At 45.7% G+C, this 21,352-nt stretch overlaps 3 protein-coding genes across 4 annotated transcripts; 2 read left to right on the top strand and 1 right to left on the bottom strand.

Moving 5' to 3' along the window:
- Positions 1–4,160: 4,160 nt before the first annotated feature.
- LOC127296233 (uncharacterized) lies at positions 4,161–21,090 on the bottom strand. Its single transcript, XM_051326268.2, has 2 exons — positions 21,081–21,090; positions 4,161–5,091 (listed from the first exon to the last, which is right to left on the bottom strand). Exon 2 carries the CDS (start codon positions 4,925–4,927, stop codon positions 4,424–4,426), a length of 504 nt encoding a protein of 167 aa, XP_051182228.1. The 5' UTR covers positions 4,928–5,091; positions 21,081–21,090; the 3' UTR covers positions 4,161–4,423.
- LOC127296231 (peroxisomal nicotinamide adenine dinucleotide carrier) lies at positions 5,373–10,811 on the top strand. The gene is made up of 12 exons (XM_051326267.2): positions 5,373–5,617; positions 5,722–5,810; positions 5,891–5,974; positions 6,069–6,143; positions 6,311–6,441; positions 7,267–7,321; positions 7,828–7,983; positions 8,458–8,526; positions 8,612–8,716; positions 9,465–9,533; positions 10,181–10,235; positions 10,530–10,811. The coding sequence occupies exons 2-12, from the start codon at positions 5,730–5,732 to the stop codon at positions 10,724–10,726; spliced, it is 1,077 nt and encodes a 358-aa protein (XP_051182227.1). The 5' UTR covers positions 5,373–5,617; positions 5,722–5,729; the 3' UTR covers positions 10,727–10,811.
- On the top strand, positions 16,359–20,969 carry LOC127296230 (cyclin-SDS-like). Of its 2 annotated transcripts, none has more exons than XM_051326266.2 (7): positions 16,359–17,184; positions 17,274–17,444; positions 18,769–18,935; positions 19,811–19,939; positions 20,022–20,202; positions 20,335–20,379; positions 20,565–20,969. In XM_051326266.2, exons 1-7 carry the CDS (start codon positions 16,471–16,473, stop codon positions 20,595–20,597), a joined length of 1,440 nt encoding a protein of 479 aa, XP_051182226.1. In that variant the 5' UTR covers positions 16,359–16,470; the 3' UTR covers positions 20,598–20,969. The 2 variants fall into 2 exon arrangements, with proteins under 2 accessions (XP_051182226.1, XP_051182225.1); XM_051326265.2 differs by having other exon boundaries at positions 17,256–17,444.
- Positions 21,091–21,352: the final 262 nt, after the last annotated feature.

Below are 21,352 nucleotides of genomic sequence, written 5' to 3'. Positions count from 1 at the left end.
CCCCCCTGCGCCGCCTCTTCGCCTATAAAAGCCCTTTCGACCTAAAAACACCGTACCAATTGACGAAACTCCAGAAAGACTCCAGGGGCGCCGCCGCCATCGCGAAACTCCAATTCGGGGGACAAGTCTCGTCCCGGCACCTGCCGGACGGGGAAGTGCCCCGGAAGCCATCTCCATCAACGCCATCGCCTCCACCATGCTCCGTGAGTAGTTCCCCCATGGACTACGGGTTCTAGCAAGAGCTATGTCGGTATACTCTCCCCATGTACTTCAATACAATGGTCTCATGAGCTGCCTTACATGATTGAGATTCATCTGATGTAATCGGTGTTGTGTTTGTTGGGATCCGATGGATGATACATTATGATTAGTCTATCTATAAAGTTTGTGAAGTTATTGTTGCTGCAATCTTGTTATACTTAATGCTTGTCACTAGGGCCCGAGTGGCATGATCTTAGATTTAAGCTCTAGACTTATTGCTTAGATTGTATCTACAAGTTGTATGCACATGTCACTGTCCGGAACCAAAGGCCCCGAAGTGACAAGAATCGGGACAACCGGAGGGGATGGTAGTGATGTGAGGATCACATGTTTTCACCAAGTGTTAATGCTTTGCTCCGGTACTCTATTAAAAGGAGTACCTTAATATCCAGTAGTTTCCCTTGAGGCCCGGCTGCCACCGGCTGGTAGGACAAAAGATGTTGTGCAAGTTTCTCATTGCGAGCACGTACGACTATATACGGAAAACATGCCTACATGATTAATAAGCCTGATGTTCTATCTTAATGCTTTGATTCCTATCAATTGCCCAACTGTAATTTGTTCACCCAACACTTGTCACTTATTGGAGAGTTACCACTAGTGTAGATCGCTGGGAACCCCGGTCCATCTTTCATCATAATATACTTGTTCTACATGTCATTGGAAGTAGTATCAACTATCTTCTGGTGCCATTGCTCTCATATTGCTATTCTTTACGTGTTATTATTCATTACTCGCTCTCATATTACTGCTACTTTCACATCACCCCTGTTGCTAGTGCTTTTCCAGGTGCAGCTGAATTGACAACTCAGTTGTTAAGGCTTATAAGTATTCTTTACCTCCCCTTGTGTCGAATCAATAAATTTGGGTTTTACTTCCCTCGAAGACTATCACGATCCCCTATACTTGTGGGTTATCAGGGGCCTGCGCGGCCCTAGCGTGTGGGGCCCCCGTGACGCCCCCTGACCTATCTCCTCCGCATACTTAAAGCCTTCGTCGCGAAACCCCCAGTACCGAGAGCCACGATACGGAAAACCTTCCAGAGACGCCGCCGCCGCCAATGCCATCTCGGGGGATTCAGGAGATCGCCTCCAGCACCCTGCCGGAGAGGGGAATCATCTCCCGGAGGACTCTTCACCGCCATGGTCGCCTCCGGAGTGATGAGTGAGTAGTTCACCCCTGGACTATGGGTCCATAGCAGTAGCTAGATGGTCGTCTTCTCCTAATTGTGCTTCATTGTCGGGTCTTGTGAGCTGCCTAACATGATCAAGATCATCTATCTGTAATGCTATATGTTGTGTTTGTTGGGATCCGATGGATAGAGAATACTATGTTATGTTGATTATCAATCTATTATCTATGTGTTGTTTATGATCTTACATGCTCTCCGTTATTAGTAGAGGCTCTGGCCAAGTTTTTGCTAGTAACTCCAAGAGGGAGTATTTATGCTCGATAGTGGGTTCATGCCTCCATTAAATCTAGGACAGTGACAGAAAGTTCTAAGGTTGTGGATGTGCTGTTGCCACTAGGGATAAAACATCGATGCTATGTCCGAGGATGTAGTTATTGATTATATTACGCACCATACTTAATGCAATTGTCTGTTGTTTGCAACTTAATACTGGAAGGGGTTCGGATGATAACCTGAAGGTGGACTTTTTAGGCATAGATGCATGCTGGATAGCGGTCTATGTACTTTGTCGTAATGCCCAATTAAATCTCACTATACTCATCATATCATGTATGTGCATGGTCATGCCCTCTTTATTTGTCAATTGCCCAACTGTAATTTGTTCACCCAACATGCTATTTATCTTATGGGAGAGACACCTCTAGTGAACTGTGGACCCCGGTCCATTCTTTTACATCGAATACAATCTACTGCAATACTTGTTCTACTGTTTTCTGCAAACACTCATCATCCACACTATACATCTAATCCTTTGTTACAGCAAGCCGGTGAGATTGACAACCTCACTGTTTCATTGGGGCAAAGTACTTTGGTTGTGTTGTGCAGGTTCCACGTTGGCGCCAGAATCCCTGGTGTTGCTCCGCACTACATCTCGCCGCCATCAACCTTCAACGTGCTTCTTGACTCCTACTGGTTCGATAAACCTTGGTTTCTAACTGAGGGAAACTTACTGCTGTACGCATCACACCTTCCACTTGGGGTTCCCAACGGTCGCGTGATGTACGCGTGTCAATGGCTATCACAAAGTAAAGTGCATAAGTAAAGAGCTCAGGTATAGAGATAACCGAGGCACGCGGGAGATGATGATTTGTCCCGAAGTTCACACTCTTGCGAGTGCTAATCTCCGTTGGAGAGGTGCGGTGGCTTAGTGCTCCCGAACGCCACAAAATGGCCTCACCTTGAGGTGTGGTTGCTCGATGCACACCAACGCCACAAAGGCCTCACCCCAAGATGCGGTAGTCACACCACATACCGAGCGCCACGAAGGCGCCTCACCTTATTCTCCGGTGACCCTCGCCACAAAGGCCTAGGTCCCGGTTCCACTAAGGGATTTCCTTCGAGGAGGAATCCGGACCTTACACAAAGCTTGGGGCACGCATCCACAACTCAGTTAGAGGCTCCCAAGAAATCACCACAACGGCCTCAAATCCGTCTAGGGTTCCAAGAACCCAAGAGTAACAACTTTCTTGCTTTCACTTCCACGAATCACCGTGGAGAATTCAAACCGATGCATCAAATGTAATGGCAAAGAACACGACAAAGATGCTCAAGTCCTTCTTTCTCAAATTCCAACAAAGATACAAAAGCTATTGGGGGAATAAGAGAGGAAGAACAAATAACAGGAAAAACACCAAAATTCTCCAAGATCTAGATCTAGTGGATTCCCCTCACAAAGAGAGAGATTTGATTTGTCAAGATGTAGATGTAGATCTAGATCTCCTCTCTCTTTTCCCTCAAATAGGTGCAAGAATCATGGAGGGATTAGAGGGAGATGAAGCTTCTCAAGGTCAACAATGAAGGAGAGAGAGTGAGAGAAACAACCAGATTTTGGGGAAGAAGAAGGCTATTTATAGCCCCCAACGAAATATGGCCGTTGGGGTTACCAGACCGGATTATCCGGCCCCCGGCATGAAATATCCGGCCAAAAATCCGGGTCCAATACAGGAGCTCACGCCCAAAAGTCCTTAGCAGTTTTTCGGGGCGGATAATCCGCCCCTCTGAAAACTAGCAAAAACAACAAAACGAGAATGAGCATAACTTGAGCATACGGACTACGATTTTGATGGACTCGTTTCGAAGCTAGTAACAAGCTCTACAAGATCATGCAGTGAACCATCATAGTCCAGCCAGGGAGAATAGAAAAAAATAATAAAAGGTTTAACATATCTATAAAAGACAAACCGGTACAACCTCCAACCTCGAAAATGCAACAAGTTTCTCGTCCAAAAACCATTCTTGGTGAACTAGAGCTTGTCATGAGAATAAGCACAAGCTCTAAGACATCTCATGGATAAGATCCAAATAACAACCAAGAAAGATGATGCAAGGATGCAAAGGTTTGAGCTCTCTGAAGGATACGATTGAGCTACTCACTCGAGAGCCATCTCGATAGTACGACAACTAAACTTGTGCATTCCTCTTGAGCTCGATGATGACGATCTTGACCGTAACAAGATGGAACACCTTTCTTGATAGTGCTTGCATGACGAAGTCTTGTGGATTGCTCCCCCATAATCCACCATGGGAGAGATTTTTCTTCGGCGCATCTTCACATATCCATGGTCATCATATTGATGTCAAGATTCAAGCAAATGATCTCTTTGAGGTGGCTCATCTTGAACTTGCACTTCATTTCTTCATCATGTTGATGTCTTGAAGTTAACTTTGAGGGCTCACTTCACCTTCAAGACATACTTGACACTTGATATTTTTCATCAATTTCTTTTTATTACAATCTTGAAGCCAACATATGGTTCAAGCATTGCCTATGGACAACTCCTACAAATATAACTCAATATAAACATTAGTCCATAGGGATTATCATTAATTACCAAAACCACACATGGGCTTCAGTATGTAGACGGACACGTCCGTGATATCCGTAGCGTCATTTGCTCAAGTCGTTTAAAATTATTCAGCTGTCCGTGATGTCCGTGTAAATTAGTTCACCTGTCCGTGGACTTCCGCTGGTTATACACGGACAGAGGCCGAGGTTCTTCCTGACGGCATCGATGACGGCCGTCCCGCCGGGGTGGAGGCAGAAGTGGTCGACCCGAGTCTTGAAGCTGATCTTGGGGCCCTCGAACGCGCGCACGGCGGCCTTGGGGAAGTCCTTGCTGAGGCTGAGCCGAGGTGGCCGTCGGCGTCCTCACGGTGGACGGCGGCGGCGTGCGTGTCGTCGTAGGCGCCTATGTGCGCACGCACGAGGCAGCAGAGCTCCATCTTGGCCCGGGACCTGAAGACCAGGTCGTTGGTGAGCAGGATTAGCAGGTCGACGTCGCGTGGGGAGACGCCAGCCTTGGCGAGGACGACCCGGACGGCGTCGTCGAAGAAGGCGTCCATCTCGTCGAGCGCGTCGTAGGGGGTCGCGCACTCCTCGAGCAGGTCGTCGGAGGGCTTGTGGCAGGCGTAGTCGAGCAGGTAGCAGCGCTCGCGGCGGCGGCGGGCGAGAGCGTGCCAGGCCAGGTCGGCCATGGCGTGCGCGAGGAGCACCACCGAGGCGAGGGGGCGCTCGGGTCAAAGGGGCATGACGCCGACGAGCAGGGAATCCGGCGGCGGCCGGAGGCCAGGCGCTCGGCGGCGGATACCTTCTGAGACCCTGCGAGGAGCTCCTCAGCGGCACAAAGGAGATCAGCGGCCTAGCAATGGCGAACTCTGTTTCCTCGATCTGTTTCGTCTTTCGTTCGTATACTAGTAGCTCTTCCTATTTTTTGTTTTTGTTTTGCAGGAGAGCCGAGCCTGGCAGGCTCTGCGGACGGTATCCGTAGAGTCCGTATCAAATACACGGCCTGTCCGTATGGCCGTTTAGCTATTTTGACGGACACGGACAAACAGGCTCCACGGACGTCCGTGTCCATTTGCATCCATACATGGGCTACATCCACTTTCAATCTCCCCCCATTATCTCCGGTTCTGAAACCGAGCACACCCCTAATCCCGCGAAAGAAAGCGAAATGTGAAAAATCGCGGAACACACCCTCCTGCCGTCGTCCGCCAGTGGCAACCAATTCGACCTCCTCTTCCCCCACCTCACTCCCCCAGTCCGCATCCGGGCTCCGCACAACGCGCACCGGCAGCCCACCTCGCGCAGCCGCGGCAGCTCGGCGCAGCGGTGGACGCCTCCGGCGGCTGGCTCCACCGAACAAGCAGCAGCGGACTAGCAAGGTGATTTTTCGGTTTCGGACACTCTCCCGATTAGCTCAGAGCAATCTGATGTACTCTACTTCAATTGAGCTGTACTGCGCGCTGATTCCACCCCGATTGTTTAGGTTGGAGCATGTCGAGCGCGGTGGTGAGCGGCCTGGCCGGCGCCGGCGCCGGTATCATCGCCCAGATCATCACCTACCCCCTCCAGACCGTATGAACCTCTCCCCTCCCATATAACCAATTCCCCACTAACCCCTCCACTCAGCTGCTCCCTACGCTGCCTGATTACAGGTGAACACCAGGCAGCAGACTGAGAGGACAGCGAAGAAGAAGAAGTCCGGCAGTGACGCTTCCACCCTCTTCCAGATGCTCCAGGTGGTTCCTCGTATGCTTCTGGTTCGTTCCTAGTTGCAGGCAGCTGCTAATGCCCTAATGGTTATGGTTAATTGCGGAACCAAAGTAACTGCAGCTGGTGAAAACGGAAGGCTGGGGCGGGTTGTACAGCGGCCTCAAACCCTCGCTTATTGGCACGGCTGCCTCGCAGGTAAAACTCCACTGGCTTTGCATGCTTGCTCTGTTTCTCTAACTGCTGGACGTTTATTCTCTAAGAATCATGGACCTATGAATCTATGATGATGTTGTTTGTCACAGTACATTGGCACTTGGGCAATTCAATCTAAATAGTCCGGTTTAATGTTTTTTGGTTTGCAGGGAATCTATTACTACTTCTACCAGCTTCTCAAGAACAAGGTGGAAAATGTGGCAGCTGCTCGGGGAAAGAAGGGCCTAGGGGATGGCACCGTTGGGATATTTTCTTGGCTTGTTATTGCAGCTATTGCTGGGTAAGTTGTGTACTTGCACGGCAGTTCAACCCATCAAGCACTTGTTTTCTTTGAAATGAGAACGAACAAGTACTGCTGAATGGGCTGCCCAGTTGTCCATTGCTGTTTGTCTGAGAGGGCATTCCGGCAGCGCGAATATAATCCAACAAAGACTCGTGCCAAATAATTGTGCTTGTGGAAGCTTTGAATATGACATGAACATGTTCATGGAATGTTGAAACTTGAAATCATTTGCAAAAGTGGATAAGAGATGATAAAGAATCAATTGATTATAATGTATGGGCAGCTGTGACTGACTGAAGCAATGATTCACATCGAGTTGTAAGCTTGTGGTCCTTCCAGCCAAGCTGTTTCTGTTCTGGTGGATCATAATTCACCAAACTCAATCATCTCTGCATTTCTAACTCCTTCATAGCTGTTTAATTGGATATAACAGTGAATTATTGACAGATTCAACGTCTCAATGATTTTTTTATTTAGTGTATTAGTTGTAGGGGAAAATATTATGGAAAGTTATACCTAACAACATAAACATTTAAGCTACTAAATAATAGGAATAGTCCATATGGATAACGGGGTTCTGTCTCCCAAACTATTGCAGTCATCTAGTTCCATTACCAGCACGCCAGTCCTTTCATCCATGTCATATCTGTTTGGATTATCCACCTTTAAATTAATCATAAATGTTGGTTCATCTTGTTTCAGTTCTTGGCAGCTATCTTTAGTTTCATTGGTCAAACTGAAGCATCCCTGTCAATAAAAAATACTAAATTGCATGAGGTATTGATCTTCAGGCATGCTCATAGAAACCATTATTTGTTTCAGGTCGATCAATGTTCTTCTTACAATTCCAATATGGGTTCTTGTGACACGTATGCAGGTATTATCTGTTAAATGATCTCCCTTTGATAATATCACGATTAAGAAACATCAGCATGGGAATATTGCAATTTCATTGAAGAAAAAAGTTACAGAAAGAGCACTAGGTTAGAAACAGGATTAGTGAGACTTTATAGAGGGCTAGCATTAGTTCCCGTTACATCCTAGTGAAGTCAGGCAGTGTTGCGGTTGCCTTTGCTCTCAGTATGTCTACAGCGTACTGCCTCTGTCTTTGATGTCGACAAATAATCCTTGTGGCTGGTTCTCTTAAACACAATGGTCGTCATCCTTTTGTGAAATTACTTGGAAGTGCATAAGGTATGTCATTACCATGTGTGTACCAGCAATACAACCACTAACATGAAGAACTGTGCAAAGGTTTCTCAAAAAAATATCGTGCATAGTATTTCCAATACGCTTATATGCTATTCTATATGAAATACTATTTTATATCGGATGAATTTACTGCAGAAAATCAGTAGATAACTTTATCCCCCTACTTTCCAGACACATACACAGGCAGAAAGGAAGATGATAGAGTCCAAGAGGGAGCTTTTGCTGAAGGAAATATCTAGGGCTAATTCAGTGGATGTTTCAATTCTTAAGGATAGGTTAGCTAAACTTGATTCTGAAAAACCTCACCCATATGGCACAATTCAAGCGGTGAGCATCCTTTCCTCTAGTTCTTGAATCTGATTCCTGTAATGCTGAATATAGATAATAAAAATGTCATTTCTGAGGGTGAGGGCACAGCTCACATATCTTTTTTGAAGAGAATATTCATGATATTTTTGCTGGAGCTGTCGCCTTTAAACTCCAAGTCGCATACAATTTATCTACAGAGCCTAGAAGCACCAGATAGGTCGAGCATGCATGTTGATTCACTCCACCAAATATTAGGCTCGAATATATTCTTCGATCACTTTACATTTGCATGTTTAATTACTGCACATTATATTATAAGTATCATCTGCGGAAACTTGCATGCATATGTTCGAACAATAATGAATAATGATGACGCATCTGAACACTGCAGTTTCCGCTGTCCACTGTCCAGTATTTCTAATTAATTAGCTTTCTATTTCTCAAATGAAGTTACCAGACATGATCGTACTTACTACTATCAGTGTTAAGCAGGTTCGGGAGGTCTATCGTGAATCCGGCATACGTGGATTCTGGAAAGGACTTGTTCCAACACTAATCATGGTTAGTTATATGTTTCAAGAACATCAGAACTACTAGGTAGTGCATATATATGTAACTCCAAATGTTGAACCATGTAAACTGTCAGGTTTGTAATCCATCAATTCAGTTTATGATATTTGAAACACTCTCAAAGCGTCTTCGATCAAAGAGGGCAAAGCAACTACCCAAGAAGAACATCACTGCTATGGAGGTAAGGACTGTTTGTATATAGCTCATGTCTCTGTATTTGCGAACATTTGTCAAAAGACTATCTTCGTAGAAGCTATGTTTTTGTGTGTTTAAAATTTGCATGTGTATGTCTTCCTAGAAACTCTTTATACCTCGTATCCATACCAAGTGCAGGTTTATATTTCTCTTATCAATATTCTAGAGAAGATGCTTCATGTAATAAATATTCTTCATTGGTTATTACTACCTACGGTCCGTTTTCATTGACATGGGTGCAACGCACTCCGTACTCGATCTCTTCAGAACTCCGTGTCGATTTAATCAGACCGGAGGGAGTACTTGAATTACCTCTGATCATGTATCTGCAATTGTAGCATATTCCATTACATGATTGTATTTCAACACACTTATTGTGATTATTTGAGAAAGCAAGACCATTTAGTCACATTACCGTGTAAGAAAACAAAGTGCTAGGACATGTTAGATACTCTTGTTAGTTATATGCTGCATGTTGTAAAATTTAGCATGTGCAGTGACATTCAGGGAGGAATGATTCTTATTATTTGTATATTTGTTGGCCCTTTTTGGGTACAGATACATTTGTGTATCTGTTATTGCAGTTAGACAATTAATTATTTCAGTAAGTCATGTTTCATATCCCAGATTTTTGTTTGTTTGTATTTTAGATCCAAAGCTAAATAACAGTACAACCACATGGATTTTTCTAAATATATTTCTATGTTTCATTCTCAGTATTTTCTCTTGAGCAGGTATTCTTATTAGGCGCAATGGCAAAACTGGGAGCTACTGTTGTGACATACCCATTGCTAGTGGTTAAGGTAAATTTGATTTTAGAGACTACTTTTGAGTTTTAATTACCTTATCACCTGCAAAGTTTTAGCACTAATGCGTGTACCCGACACATACTTTGCACATACTTATCTGAAACCCTTTTGAATAAATCAGAATTGTGGTATAAAATCGTGCTGATTTTGAAAGTTTAGGAAAATCTGAAACATATTGTATTTGTGAACTTACCCAGAAGAGACAATTGGATTATAGTTCGCCAATTGACTCTGATGCAAGTCGTCCCTCTTCCACTTCTGTACTCCGTTTCACCCACCTATGTCATAAAATATATCTTCCACTACTCCCCTGTGACGAATTATAAGACGCTCTAGCACACTGTATAGCTCACCGTTCTAGTAACCTAGAGAAAATCAGAACGTTTAATAATTCGGTACAGAGGGAGTAGTACTTTTATCTCCTGCAGTGCAGTGTTGCACAAATAGCCCCTCAGTAGGCTCACTATCTGGTTTCTCTCTGATGCATAGCATCATAAATGACTAGTTGCACCAATGCACACCTAAAGACAATCAGGCATGCATGCAACTACACAGACTAATCTGGGTACTGTGCAAAAAAGGGTTTACTTTAACATCAGTTTTGTTCAATCTTTTCTGATCATGTATCTTATCCCTTGCAGTCTAGGTTGCAAGCAAAACAAGAAATAGGCAGGAATGCCACGTCAAGATACACCGGTAAGTCTTAACTTTTTAAACCAAAACATGTTACTCCCTCCGTCCATAAAAGGATGTCAAAATTTTACCTAAATTCGGATGTATCTGTACACTAAAGAGTGTCTAGATACATCTAAATTTAAACAAACTTTCGACATCCTTTATGGACAGAAGTAGTACATTTTTTTAATGATTTTCTGAACAGGTGTGCTCTAATAGTGCATGATCGTCTGCCTCTTTGTTTCATGTCATATGCATCTAATCGTCTCATTTAAGTTCGAGAGTAATGTAAGACTGGCTATCTGTATTTAACAGGTACAATAGATGCGATACTGAAGATGATTCGGTACGAGGGATTGCATGGATTTTACAAAGGAATGGGTACAAAGATTGTACAGAGTGTTTTTGCCGCCTCAGTCCTTTTCATGGTGAAGGAGGAGCTGGTTAAGTTTGTAATTCTCTTAGTTGCCAGGAGTAGAACTCTGCTTCTTACTAGATCTAAAAAAGTATAGGTCTTCTTTCGTAATCAGATAACTTATTGCATGTACATGTAGAAAAAAATTGTGAAGATATATGTAGAATTTTACTTTGACTCCAGATTTATTTCAATATATGTAGAAAATCCAAAAGGTCATATGTTGCGGAAGTACTTTCAACAAAAAATCAAACATGATTTGCAACCACCCAATCTAAATATTTGTAAAGATACTTGTAGTAAAAGTTTTGAAAGTTTGGCTCTAACATTGAACCAAATAATAGTAATATTTGCCAGACCGACCAGAGAGACCGAGAGAGTACCATATAAGAAATATTTTTCTCGAATACCCAAGAAAATAGCAGCATAATTCATCATCCATTCAAATCAATAACAGTCCTAAAATCATAGCATTTCTAAGGGAAACCTAGTCCCATATGTGTTCTGTTTTGTGTTATCAAAATAACACCAAGTAGACAAGGTAATCTTAATAGTTAACTGCACAACAAACCTAAAAACGTAGTAAATTGTTTCACCGCAATCACCGTGCACCATATAACAAAGAAAAGGCAAATAAAACTACATCCTCATAAATTCAGAGATTATAGCTGAGATAACATATAACCAACCATGACTTCTTCAATGTGAGTTTTAAGAACAGTACCAAACCGGAAATCTCAACAGGTCCATCTTGTCTCCAATACCCAAGAAACATTTGCCAGACCGACCAGAGAGACCAGAGAGAGTACCATATAAGAAATATTTGTCTTCAATACCCAAGAAAATAGCAACATAAGAGCATCTCCAGCCGCGTCCCCCAAATAGCAACATAAGAGCATCTTGTCTCCAATACCCAAGAAACAGGAGTGCATTGCTTACAAACATGGGAGTACTACAGTCACAACATCATCTAGACATGACACTACTACATTGACACTTGTTCACTGCATGAACATCTTCCCTACCAGTAAACCAAACACAAATACAACAAAAGCTAACATCTGTTTTTTATATTTTCTGTTGATAGCTGCTATCTCCTCGGTCTTCTCTTTTAGCAGATCTTGCAGATCCTGAAGCCTGGGCTTTGTTCCTGCATCTCTTGCCTCTTCAACAGCCTGAGGAGCGGCATGTTGCACAGTGCATAGCCTCCACACTTCATCACACAAGTCACCAAGCAGCTCACTCTAGAACTCTAGCAATGACGGATCATGCCATTCAACATACCCACAACTATGGCTGTTCTACACAATTTGGCCAATATAAATGGAATTAATCAGAGAAAATGAGGGGGAAATGGGGGTGGACACAATGAATAACTCACCAACGCATCGACGCATGCGTAATCCCTCCTCGGTTCAGGATGCTCCATGGAATCCATCTAGGAGCCTTCATCGGCGGATTGCACTTGCAGAGCTTCACTGGCTCATACGCCATCGGATTCTGGCGATACATCATTAGTGACCTCCCTTCTGTTCCTCTCCTACCTAAAGCTGCACGGAAGCTAGGCGCGGAAGAAGCTCCCAACGACATTCTCCACCACCATTGTCGCGCTCTGCTTTTGCCTCCACCGCCGCCCGCGCAAGGAAACACTAGGCTCGTTCAAGCCACATGTAATCGTTAAGTGACTATCTCCCTGGCCCTCCTCTAACACTAATCCCGGCCACGTCAGCATTTTTCAGCCTAATCTAACTTAGGGTTCTAAATAGACCAGGATCATAGAGTTCAGAGTGCCAATTTCAGGGATTCTGACTTCGGGGATTTTTCCACCGTAGAATGACACCGCGACATGTCTTGCCATGCAGGCGAGACCCTTGGCGTGTCTATGTGCTCGTAATCCCAGGACGGACATTCCACGAGATCCTAAGATCATCTCCAACAGTTGTGCGAAACGACGCGCTATCGCGTTTTACCGAAATTTAGCACGCGCGAACACTCCCGCGCTCCTCCAGCGGAGGCGCCAAACCGGCGCGGGAAAAGAATCTTTTACCATGTGCGCTATCGCGCTATTCTACGCGCCAAAGTTGTCGCGCCGCTTCCAACGTGCGATATAAAATGCGGCGCGCGCACAACAAACCATCAGAACTTTCATACGTGCGTCGCTTCGCTCTCCACCTCGCTCCGCGCGTCACTCCCGCTGTCCTCCAGCTCGCTCGCGCGCCGCTCCGCCTCCACGCTGTCGTGATGCCCCCGCCGCCGCTCGAGCCCAGGCTACCGCGGCGTCCGCACACGTCCGAACGGGACCTTCTACGCCGAGATCCGGAGCGGTGACGAGCGCATCGGGCTCGGGACATTCAAGACGGTGCACGAGGCGGCGCACGCGTACAGCGTGGTCGCCTAGCGCCTCGGCCACTCCTGCCGATCGATGAACTTCAACGACGTCTGGACATGGCAGCAGGCAGGAACCCTTGCGTCGCCGCCGCCGGCCATCACACGCGAGGCGAGGCATCGCCAGCGCGAGCTCGAGCAGTGCCTCATCATCGCCGAGCGGGACGAACGCATGCGCCTCGAGTGGGCGCGGCGCTTCCCGGAGGACGTGGCCGCGGAGGAAGCCTTCTACGCCTAGAAGGAAGAGGTGAATGTGGCACAGAAGGCAGAGAAGAAGGCGGACCGGGAGGCCAGGAGGGCGAAGCAGACGACGAGGAAGAAGGAGGAGAAGGCCGCGAGGAAGGAGGAGAAGAAGAATGGCGCCAACCCATCGACGATCACCATCGACTCTTCCTCCTCCTTCGACTAGACGTCGGCTCCGGTGTCTGACAAGGGATTAACTTATCAATGCCTACGGATTGTAGACTAGGGTTTAGTTGGAAGTAGAGGGCAAGTAGATCTCGAGGGTTTCAGTCGAAAAGTACTCGACGATTAAGAAACTAGGATTGTGTTGACAATGAAATCGATCCCCTCTTCGCCCCTCGACTCCCCCTTATATAGGAGGCGGAGCCGAGGGTTTCGTATTACACACGGTTACATATTCCGGGAGACTCTCTGAGTTCAACCCGTAGATTTACAAGCCATTATTCCTATTACAATTCTATGTTTCCAAACTATTCCTTAGCTGGGCTTCCGGGCTTCATAAATCTTCGGGTCGTGGGCCTTCGGCAAATCCCGGGTACTATCTTTGACAGACCCATTGGGGATGCCTATGTCAGTGTCGTCGATAACCCCGAGCTCCTCTGACTTCGTGTGGGGTTGCGAGTAGTGTAGTCTAGTTTTTAAATAAATTTGGTTGTACCAAATATGGGTTGAACTTTGCAATATATTTATATTTCCAGTTTTTTATATATTGTGTTTGATCTATTACGTATGCAATTATGTTAAAATGTTGTTTTTGGCGCGGCATTTTAGCGCATATGCAAAAGAATAACTTCTGCACGGACATGGTGTTTTTGCTCCTGGGAGCGTATGCTCCCTATATTTAAAATGCATTTTAAACATATTAAATAATGTCAAAATATTTGAAAAGAAAATGTTGAGCATACATCTCTACATCTTACGTGTTCACAAAGTTGTTTCATGAAAAACCAAATTGTTATGTGTCTTGTGCAAAAAAGACAAAAATTTGGTGCTAAAATAAAGCATTTTGAGAGGCATTTGTTTTTCTTTTTTGCACAGGCCACGAAAAATGTCAATTTGTTATGAAACTGTAAGTGCGCATGTAGAATGTGGAGATATATGAGCACAATTTTGTTCCCATATTTTCGGAAATTTTGAAATTTGTTTTTTGAATAAAGGGAGCATCTACACCTTGGATCAAAAGTGCATTTCTGCTTCTCCTGATTTTTGTAATATTTAAAAATTGTATTTATGTGTTTTAAAAAATCATAAATTTTATTCCACAAATACATACACATGTTCTGAATACTCGTGTAAATTTTTGGTAGAAATTGCCTTGTATTTTAAGCTCAGGAAAAATAACAAATTTGTAGGGATAGAAACTTCAGATGTTTGTCAGAAATTTGTCTTTTTCGTATGACTCAAAATACAAGATATTTTCATCCGAAATTTACAGAATACCTTCAAAATATTTATAAATATGTACCCATTTAATTTCAGATTTTTTGGAATTACAGAAATATATTTTTCAAATACTGAGATCACTGGAGCTCATGTGCCAAAGAGACATTTCGTGATGTTGCACGAGACTGGCTTTTCAGAACCTGGGTGCATGTGAACCCACTTTTTCAAAAATGCGTTTGTGATGTAAAAACATGTTTTAAAAATTGAAACACAAAATGAATGCAAAGATGATCTCAAACATGTGCCCTTGACATGAGTTTCGTGATGAAAAAACCTTTTATTTTGCCTCGGCAAAAAAGTGAAATTTTGCAGGGCTATATAGCAGTATATATGTGACGTATTTTGTCCTTTTTAGATTCTGAAATAAAAATTGGTTTCTCCGCGAAAACTTTCTATGCACACATGAAACATGCATACGTACCCCGTTATTTTTATTTCAGAATTTTTTAACATTTGGAAAATGCATTTCCCACCTGGGTTCACGTGCACCTAAGTTCAACTGGGACTTTTCCATGTTGCACCCTATATACCACCGCTCATTTCCCCCCTTCTCCCCTCTCTAGCTGCTACAGGGTTTGAGAGTCAGCCGACGGTGGCCGGGCCGCTCCAGGGCCTCCTCCGCCGGAATAGCCGGCCGGAGCTGGTCAGGGAAGGGCGCCGGAGTAGCTAGGTGTAGGTATAGGTCTAGATCTAATGTTTTTCTTAGTGTTACCCCTGTGGAGACTGGCGATATGCCCTTGGGGGCATGGCCACGCCGGAGCTCGAGCTGCTCCCGGTGGCTGGTGGTGGTGTGGCTGCTGTCCGCGGCGCTCCGATGGGAGGAGCCAGATGCGGAAGGCGGCGGCGCTTCCTCACCCCCCAGTAATAAAGCTCCTTCGATCTGGACAGATCTGGCCTGGATCTTCTTCTTCATCGCCACCATGGAGGCGGCAACGAAGATGAGATCTTTGTCGGTGTTGTTCTTAGCAGATCGATGGAAGGGCATCCTGGAGCAGCAAATCTCCCTCGCTCCTTCTCTGACTGGCTTTGGCGACCTCATCTCTGCATCTGCTACTGCGACGACCTCTCCTGCAGCTTGCTTCTTGGGTGGCGCGGCTGTTTCTCTGGCTCCTTCAAGCTTCGCCGGATCTGTTCCTCGCCCCCTCCTTCAACCTCCGGCGGGAGGCCCTCTTCACCTTGCCATTTGTCGGCAAGGACGCGCCTGGCGATGGTGGCAATTGCATCGCCGGCGAGGTCGGGATGGGCATGAGGACCCGATGGCGTTTTGGATTTTATTCTAGGGTCCTTTGTGCAAATCGGAAGGACATGGTTGTAATTTCCTTTTCTTTCTAGTCTTTCCTGCAGTATTGTAATAATTTTGTTTATTAATGCCAGTCCTGGGACCTTCGGGTCCCTTCCCCTGTTCAAAAAAAAAAATGTTGCACCCTATATCTTGATCGAGCGCTAAACAATTTTTTCTGGTCCTCTCGCAGATCCTGGGTCTCTCTCTTTTCCAGAACGTGGGACCCACACGGGCTACACCATGAACCGTGTGCTCACAGGGAGCGGGGTCCACTGGAGAGCGGTGCATGTGCACCAGGCGCTGCTAGGAGCCGGTGTGCCTTCCCCACCAAGCTCATCATTAAATTTAAATTTCAAACGGACTGGTCGGGCTTCGAGAGGTGACGTCATCGAAGTCTCCTCCTTCGGCACGGCAGGAGCCCGGCTCGCTTCATTCCCCTTCCTCCCCACCCGGGTCTCGCTTCACCTAGCCGTAGCGACACACGCATCATGATCACACGCGCACGCCACGCCATGCCTCCCACCATGCTCGCGCCGGTGCCGACGAGGCCGCGCTCCAACCTCCACCGCCGCCGGAGAGGGGCCGCTCCCCTGCTCCCGGCCCAGATCGTGGCGGCGGCGGCGGCGGCGGGGGCGAAGCGGCCCGCGGAGTCCTCCACGTCGGCCTCCTCCTCCTTCCGCAGCGTGGTCGTCTCCACCACCTCCTCCACCGCCCTCGACGCGCAGCGCCCCGACAAGAGGCCCCGGCGCCAGGACGCGGACGCGGCCGAGGCGCGCCCCGCGGCCTCCGAGTGCTCCGAGATCATCGGCGGCGGCGCCAGGCCGCGCCCCGCGCCCGCGGAGGTCGAGGCCTCCGAGTCGTCCTGCCTCGGCTCCGTCCTCGAGTCCGACCTCGCCTGCCCCGAGCACCTCGCCGACGACGCCGACACGACGGACTACTCCTCGGCCTGCTGCGAGCTCACGCAGTCCGACGCGGAGGAGGAGGTCCTCAGCGCCCCCAGCCCCGGCGACGCGTTCGACTCCCTCACCCCCCTCATCGACCTCACCTCCCCTTACTCCTCCTCCGACGACGACGCCGACGAGGACGACGACGACGACGCCGCGCCCTCCCTCACCTTCTCCTTCTTCCTCGACTACGCCCAGCAGTTCATCCCCTGCCCGCACCCCAAGTCACACGCCGTCCCCGACGCCGCCATGCCAGAGGTGAGCGGTTCCGCACAGTTCCCCTCAAATTTGGTGGAAATCGGGCCAGTGCGGTGTTCGATCCCGATCAGGTGCCTTGTTTGTGCCAGGGGAAGCGGTTCGAGGACCTGGACGACGAGGAGAGCTACCAGCAGTTCCGGCTGCGCGAACGGCGCGGAGTGATGGCGTGCGACTACGGCGAGGTGTACGGCTCCATGGCAGGCGACCATGGCCGCGACGTCCTGATGCAGCGCGCTGTCATGGTGAACTGGATCATGGAGGTAAGCGTATGCCACTCCTCCTGTGATCTGCATTCTACATCTATACCGCGATTCTACTTTAGATCAATTTGAGTTTGCGGTGGAAGCCGCATTGCAGGATCAGTCATGAGTTGGTATCGTACTGGTAATATCCATGTAGTAGCAGTAGTACTGTAGATTCAATATCGATTCAGCTGTTGAATGATATCTGTTCTAAAAGCACTGAAGCCGTGTGGCTGCATTAGTAGGCTCATCTGTGGTGTAATTTTTGTGTTGGGCGAGTTCAGGCAGCAGATCTAGCATTGTACTTGCTTAAATTCTGCTGGGAAACTTGTTTACTGTCGAAGATTTTGTCGTACTACAACATTCTTATGAGTAGATAACTCGGCATACATTGTTCGTTGAGCAGAGTGATCCCCATATTGTTTTTCGAAACTGTTGTAGCAATGTGAGCACTTGCATATTACGAGTTTGGTGACTTTACTCTGGCCATTAATTTTGAGGATGTTTAAGCATGGTGTTTGTTTTGACCTTTTCACATTCAGTGTTTGAAAGAATTTGAAAAATATTACTCTGGTCATTAATTTTGAGGATGTTTAGGCGTGGTGTTTGTTTTGACATTTTCACATTAGTGTTTGCAAAGAATTTGAAAAATATCTCGTTCGGTTATGCTGCAAAGCTATCCAGTAAACCATTTGCAATTTCATTGCCGTATGGCATTCATGTCTACTAGGAGGCACATTGTAGCAATTAGGATGCCTGCATCATAACTATCTAGATATGCAACTCTTGAGTAGATTGCTCAGCATATATTGTTCGTTGAGCAGAGTGATCCCCAGATTGTTTTTGAAACTGTTGTAGCAATGTAAGCACTTGCATTACGAGTCTGGTCACTAATCTTGAGGATGTTTCAGCATGGCGTTTGTTTTGACATTCACTGGTTGAAAAGGAATGGATAAATATCTCATTCAGATATGCTGCAAAGTTACCCAGTAAACTATTTGTGACTTCATTGTCGTATGGCCTTCATGTCTAGGAAGCACATTGTAGAAATTAGGATACCTGCATCATACCTATCTAGATATGCATCTGTTGAGTACATTATCAGTATATTCCCCTTTTGTTCCTTCCATGCAATTCTAAGCTTCTGTGCGCATTTGATATTTGCATTAAGAATAGAGAGTACTTCTGGGAATTCAGTCAGCAGACTATGCACCATGTTTTCCCCCTGAAGATTTAGATATGCAAATAGATGTTAAAATGAAAAGAATCTTGTAACGTTTCAAATAAAATTTCGACTGCAACTCGCAAAAAACAATACTAACTGTTTCGCATGAATTTGTAGTATGTGGATTTGAGAGAGCTGCAGCCAGAGACATGTTTCATGGGAGTTGGACTGATGGACCGCTTCTTGACACGTGGATACGTAGAGGGCACTAGGAATCTGCAGTTGCTGGGTATCGCCTGCGTCACTCTTGCTACCCGCATCGAAGAGAACCAACCATACAATAGGTATTGAGTCCCCTTGTATTAGAAGTTTATTCTGTTTCAGTAAATTTTGTAAATGGTATATTTTCTCATGCCTCCTTTCAGTATGAGTACTACTGCAGGTTTTTGTTATATGGTTTGAGATGGCCTCGTTTGAACGTTTGAATCCTCTAAGTTATGGATCGCTAGATCAAACTTTCTGTGTACTTTCCTATTCTATCCTCAGACGTTTGTAGTACAATATTGTCAAATTCTACTTAACCTCTTCTATGATGCGTTTTCTCTCCTGTTTGCTAGAGATCATTAGAATATAACGTAACTGGGCATGTGATAGACCTTAGCAAGTACTTAGGGTATGCCTTTATCTTGTTGATAACTGTCATTGGTTTACCATCTAACGAATCCCATGTGACCAGAAAATAGCTCATACATAATGGCTAGTACTTGAAATTTTGTTATTTATCTACTTACATTAGGAAATGTTGATGAGTTGTGACTTAGAAAATAGCCCAAGTGATTGGTGAGAGCCACCTGATTGAAGAGTTCCATCTACTTTTACCCAAGTAATCCTATTGAATCAATTTCTGGTTTTAACGTGCTTACATTACTCTCCAGGAGAAGTTAGATCATTTTTGTGGTTTTTGTTGAAGCTTTTTTTTAGCTTGAATGCAAGTGAACCTTTTCTTCTTCTTGACCACGTCTGAAGGAGAAAAAAAAATGTGGCGCTCAGCACTATGCAGAAAAAGTAGAGTAGCTCAGAATAGCATGACCCATTCTTCTTTAGCAGTCCACCTCTTTACAATGCACTGCAGAATCATTGAGTTTATTATCTCTGGGATCAACATTTGTTTCCTGATCATTGTCTCTGTCCAGGAATCTCACAATGTTATCTCTTTCAGCATCATGCAGAACACTTTCACGGTAGGAATCAACATGTACAGCCGAAATGAGGTCGTCGCCATGGAGTGGCTGGTTCAGGAGGTCCTCGACTTCCAATGCTATGTCACAACAGTCCACCATTTCCTCTGGTAAGACAAGCTTCCTCCATCCTTGCTTATGCCATTCTCGGGCAACTGAGAAGCTAACAGTTCACTTCTGCAAATTTTGTAGGTTCTATCTGAAGGCTGCAAAAGCAGACGACAAAGTGAAGGACCTGGCAAAACACCTGGCTTTTCTCTCCCTTCTGGACCATAGGCACCTCTCCTACTGGCCCTCCACCGTGGCCGCATCGGTGGTAGCCCTTGCTTGCCTTGCCACAAACAAGGACTTGTCCTGTAGGGAGGTAATGGAGGTATGTACTGAACTCCTCCACCGATGCTATACATTTCCCTTGTGTCTGCTACACGTCCGAATTCTGATAATACGTACTGATCCTTGCAAAGACCAGAAACACGCCTAACCGCTCGCTATTCGCGTAATGCAGACTCACATGAGGAACAAGGACGACGATCTGCCTGAATGTTTAATGGTTTGTTCCCTCACTCAAATTATGTGCATTTGCACCATTTACTGAATTGTGCGCTTCACCGTTTACAGAAATTGATGTAGCTGAATCTTTGTGGTGCCACAGCAACTAAAATCCCTCGATATTAATATATTCCCTTTATCGAAAAAAAACTAACATCCGTTGTGCTATGCGATCTTTTCGTGCAGAGTCTCGAGTGGATGGTAAACTATGCTTCGTGATACACAGGGCTCCCAGGTTGAACATTTGGTTCTAATCTTCTGCTGATCAACACAGCGTAGCACAGTCGTTTAGCAACAACACAAGTGTACATGCCATTAGTTTGCACAGCAGGATAAAGTAAAAGGGGGGACATGGCCTCGTGTTTATCGCCGTAAAGAGGAAGATCGTAAATGCAGAATTTGATACTGGGCTGGTGACTGTGGGACAACTTTTGTTGTCGTCTGTCTTTGCATAGTCAGTTAGCTCTTTAGGAAATTTAAGTATAGATGTTGTATTTCTTGACTGCCTTTTCTCTTGGATCTGATATCTTGTTTAATGGATCAACGGCTTGGTACAAAGTGGTCTTTTAATGTTAGTTTACAACTGGTTTACTCGTATTTGGCTATTTGCCAGTTATGATCGTGATCATGCCTCGTGGGTGAGAAGTTCTCATAGCAGGTACATGGCATCGACGAAATAATGTCCTTGAGTCAGGTGAGAACTTGGCAGAGGCCTAGTGGTACACTGGTTGGGTCACAATGGTGCATCCCTGCTCACCAGAGTTCTAAATTCTAATCCTATCAGGATCGAATTTCTGGCATCTCACCTGGGTGGGCTTCTTCTATAATAAAAATATTCCACCAAGGGCTAGTCCTGGCTGGTCTCTTTTCTTTGATATCCTCAAATCATCTGTGTTTTTATATCCCACAGAGCCATTTACCGCTTCATATCTCTAACTTGTGCATTCAAATGGCAGAAATCCTCCATATAGCAC

The sequence above is a fragment of the Lolium perenne genome, chromosome 4 (genome assembly GCF_019359855.2).
Source record: "Lolium perenne isolate Kyuss_39 chromosome 4, Kyuss_2.0, whole genome shotgun sequence".
Taxonomy (NCBI): domain Eukaryota; kingdom Viridiplantae; phylum Streptophyta; class Magnoliopsida; order Poales; family Poaceae; genus Lolium; species Lolium perenne.
This window is presented reverse-complemented; position numbering and strand designations above follow the sequence as displayed.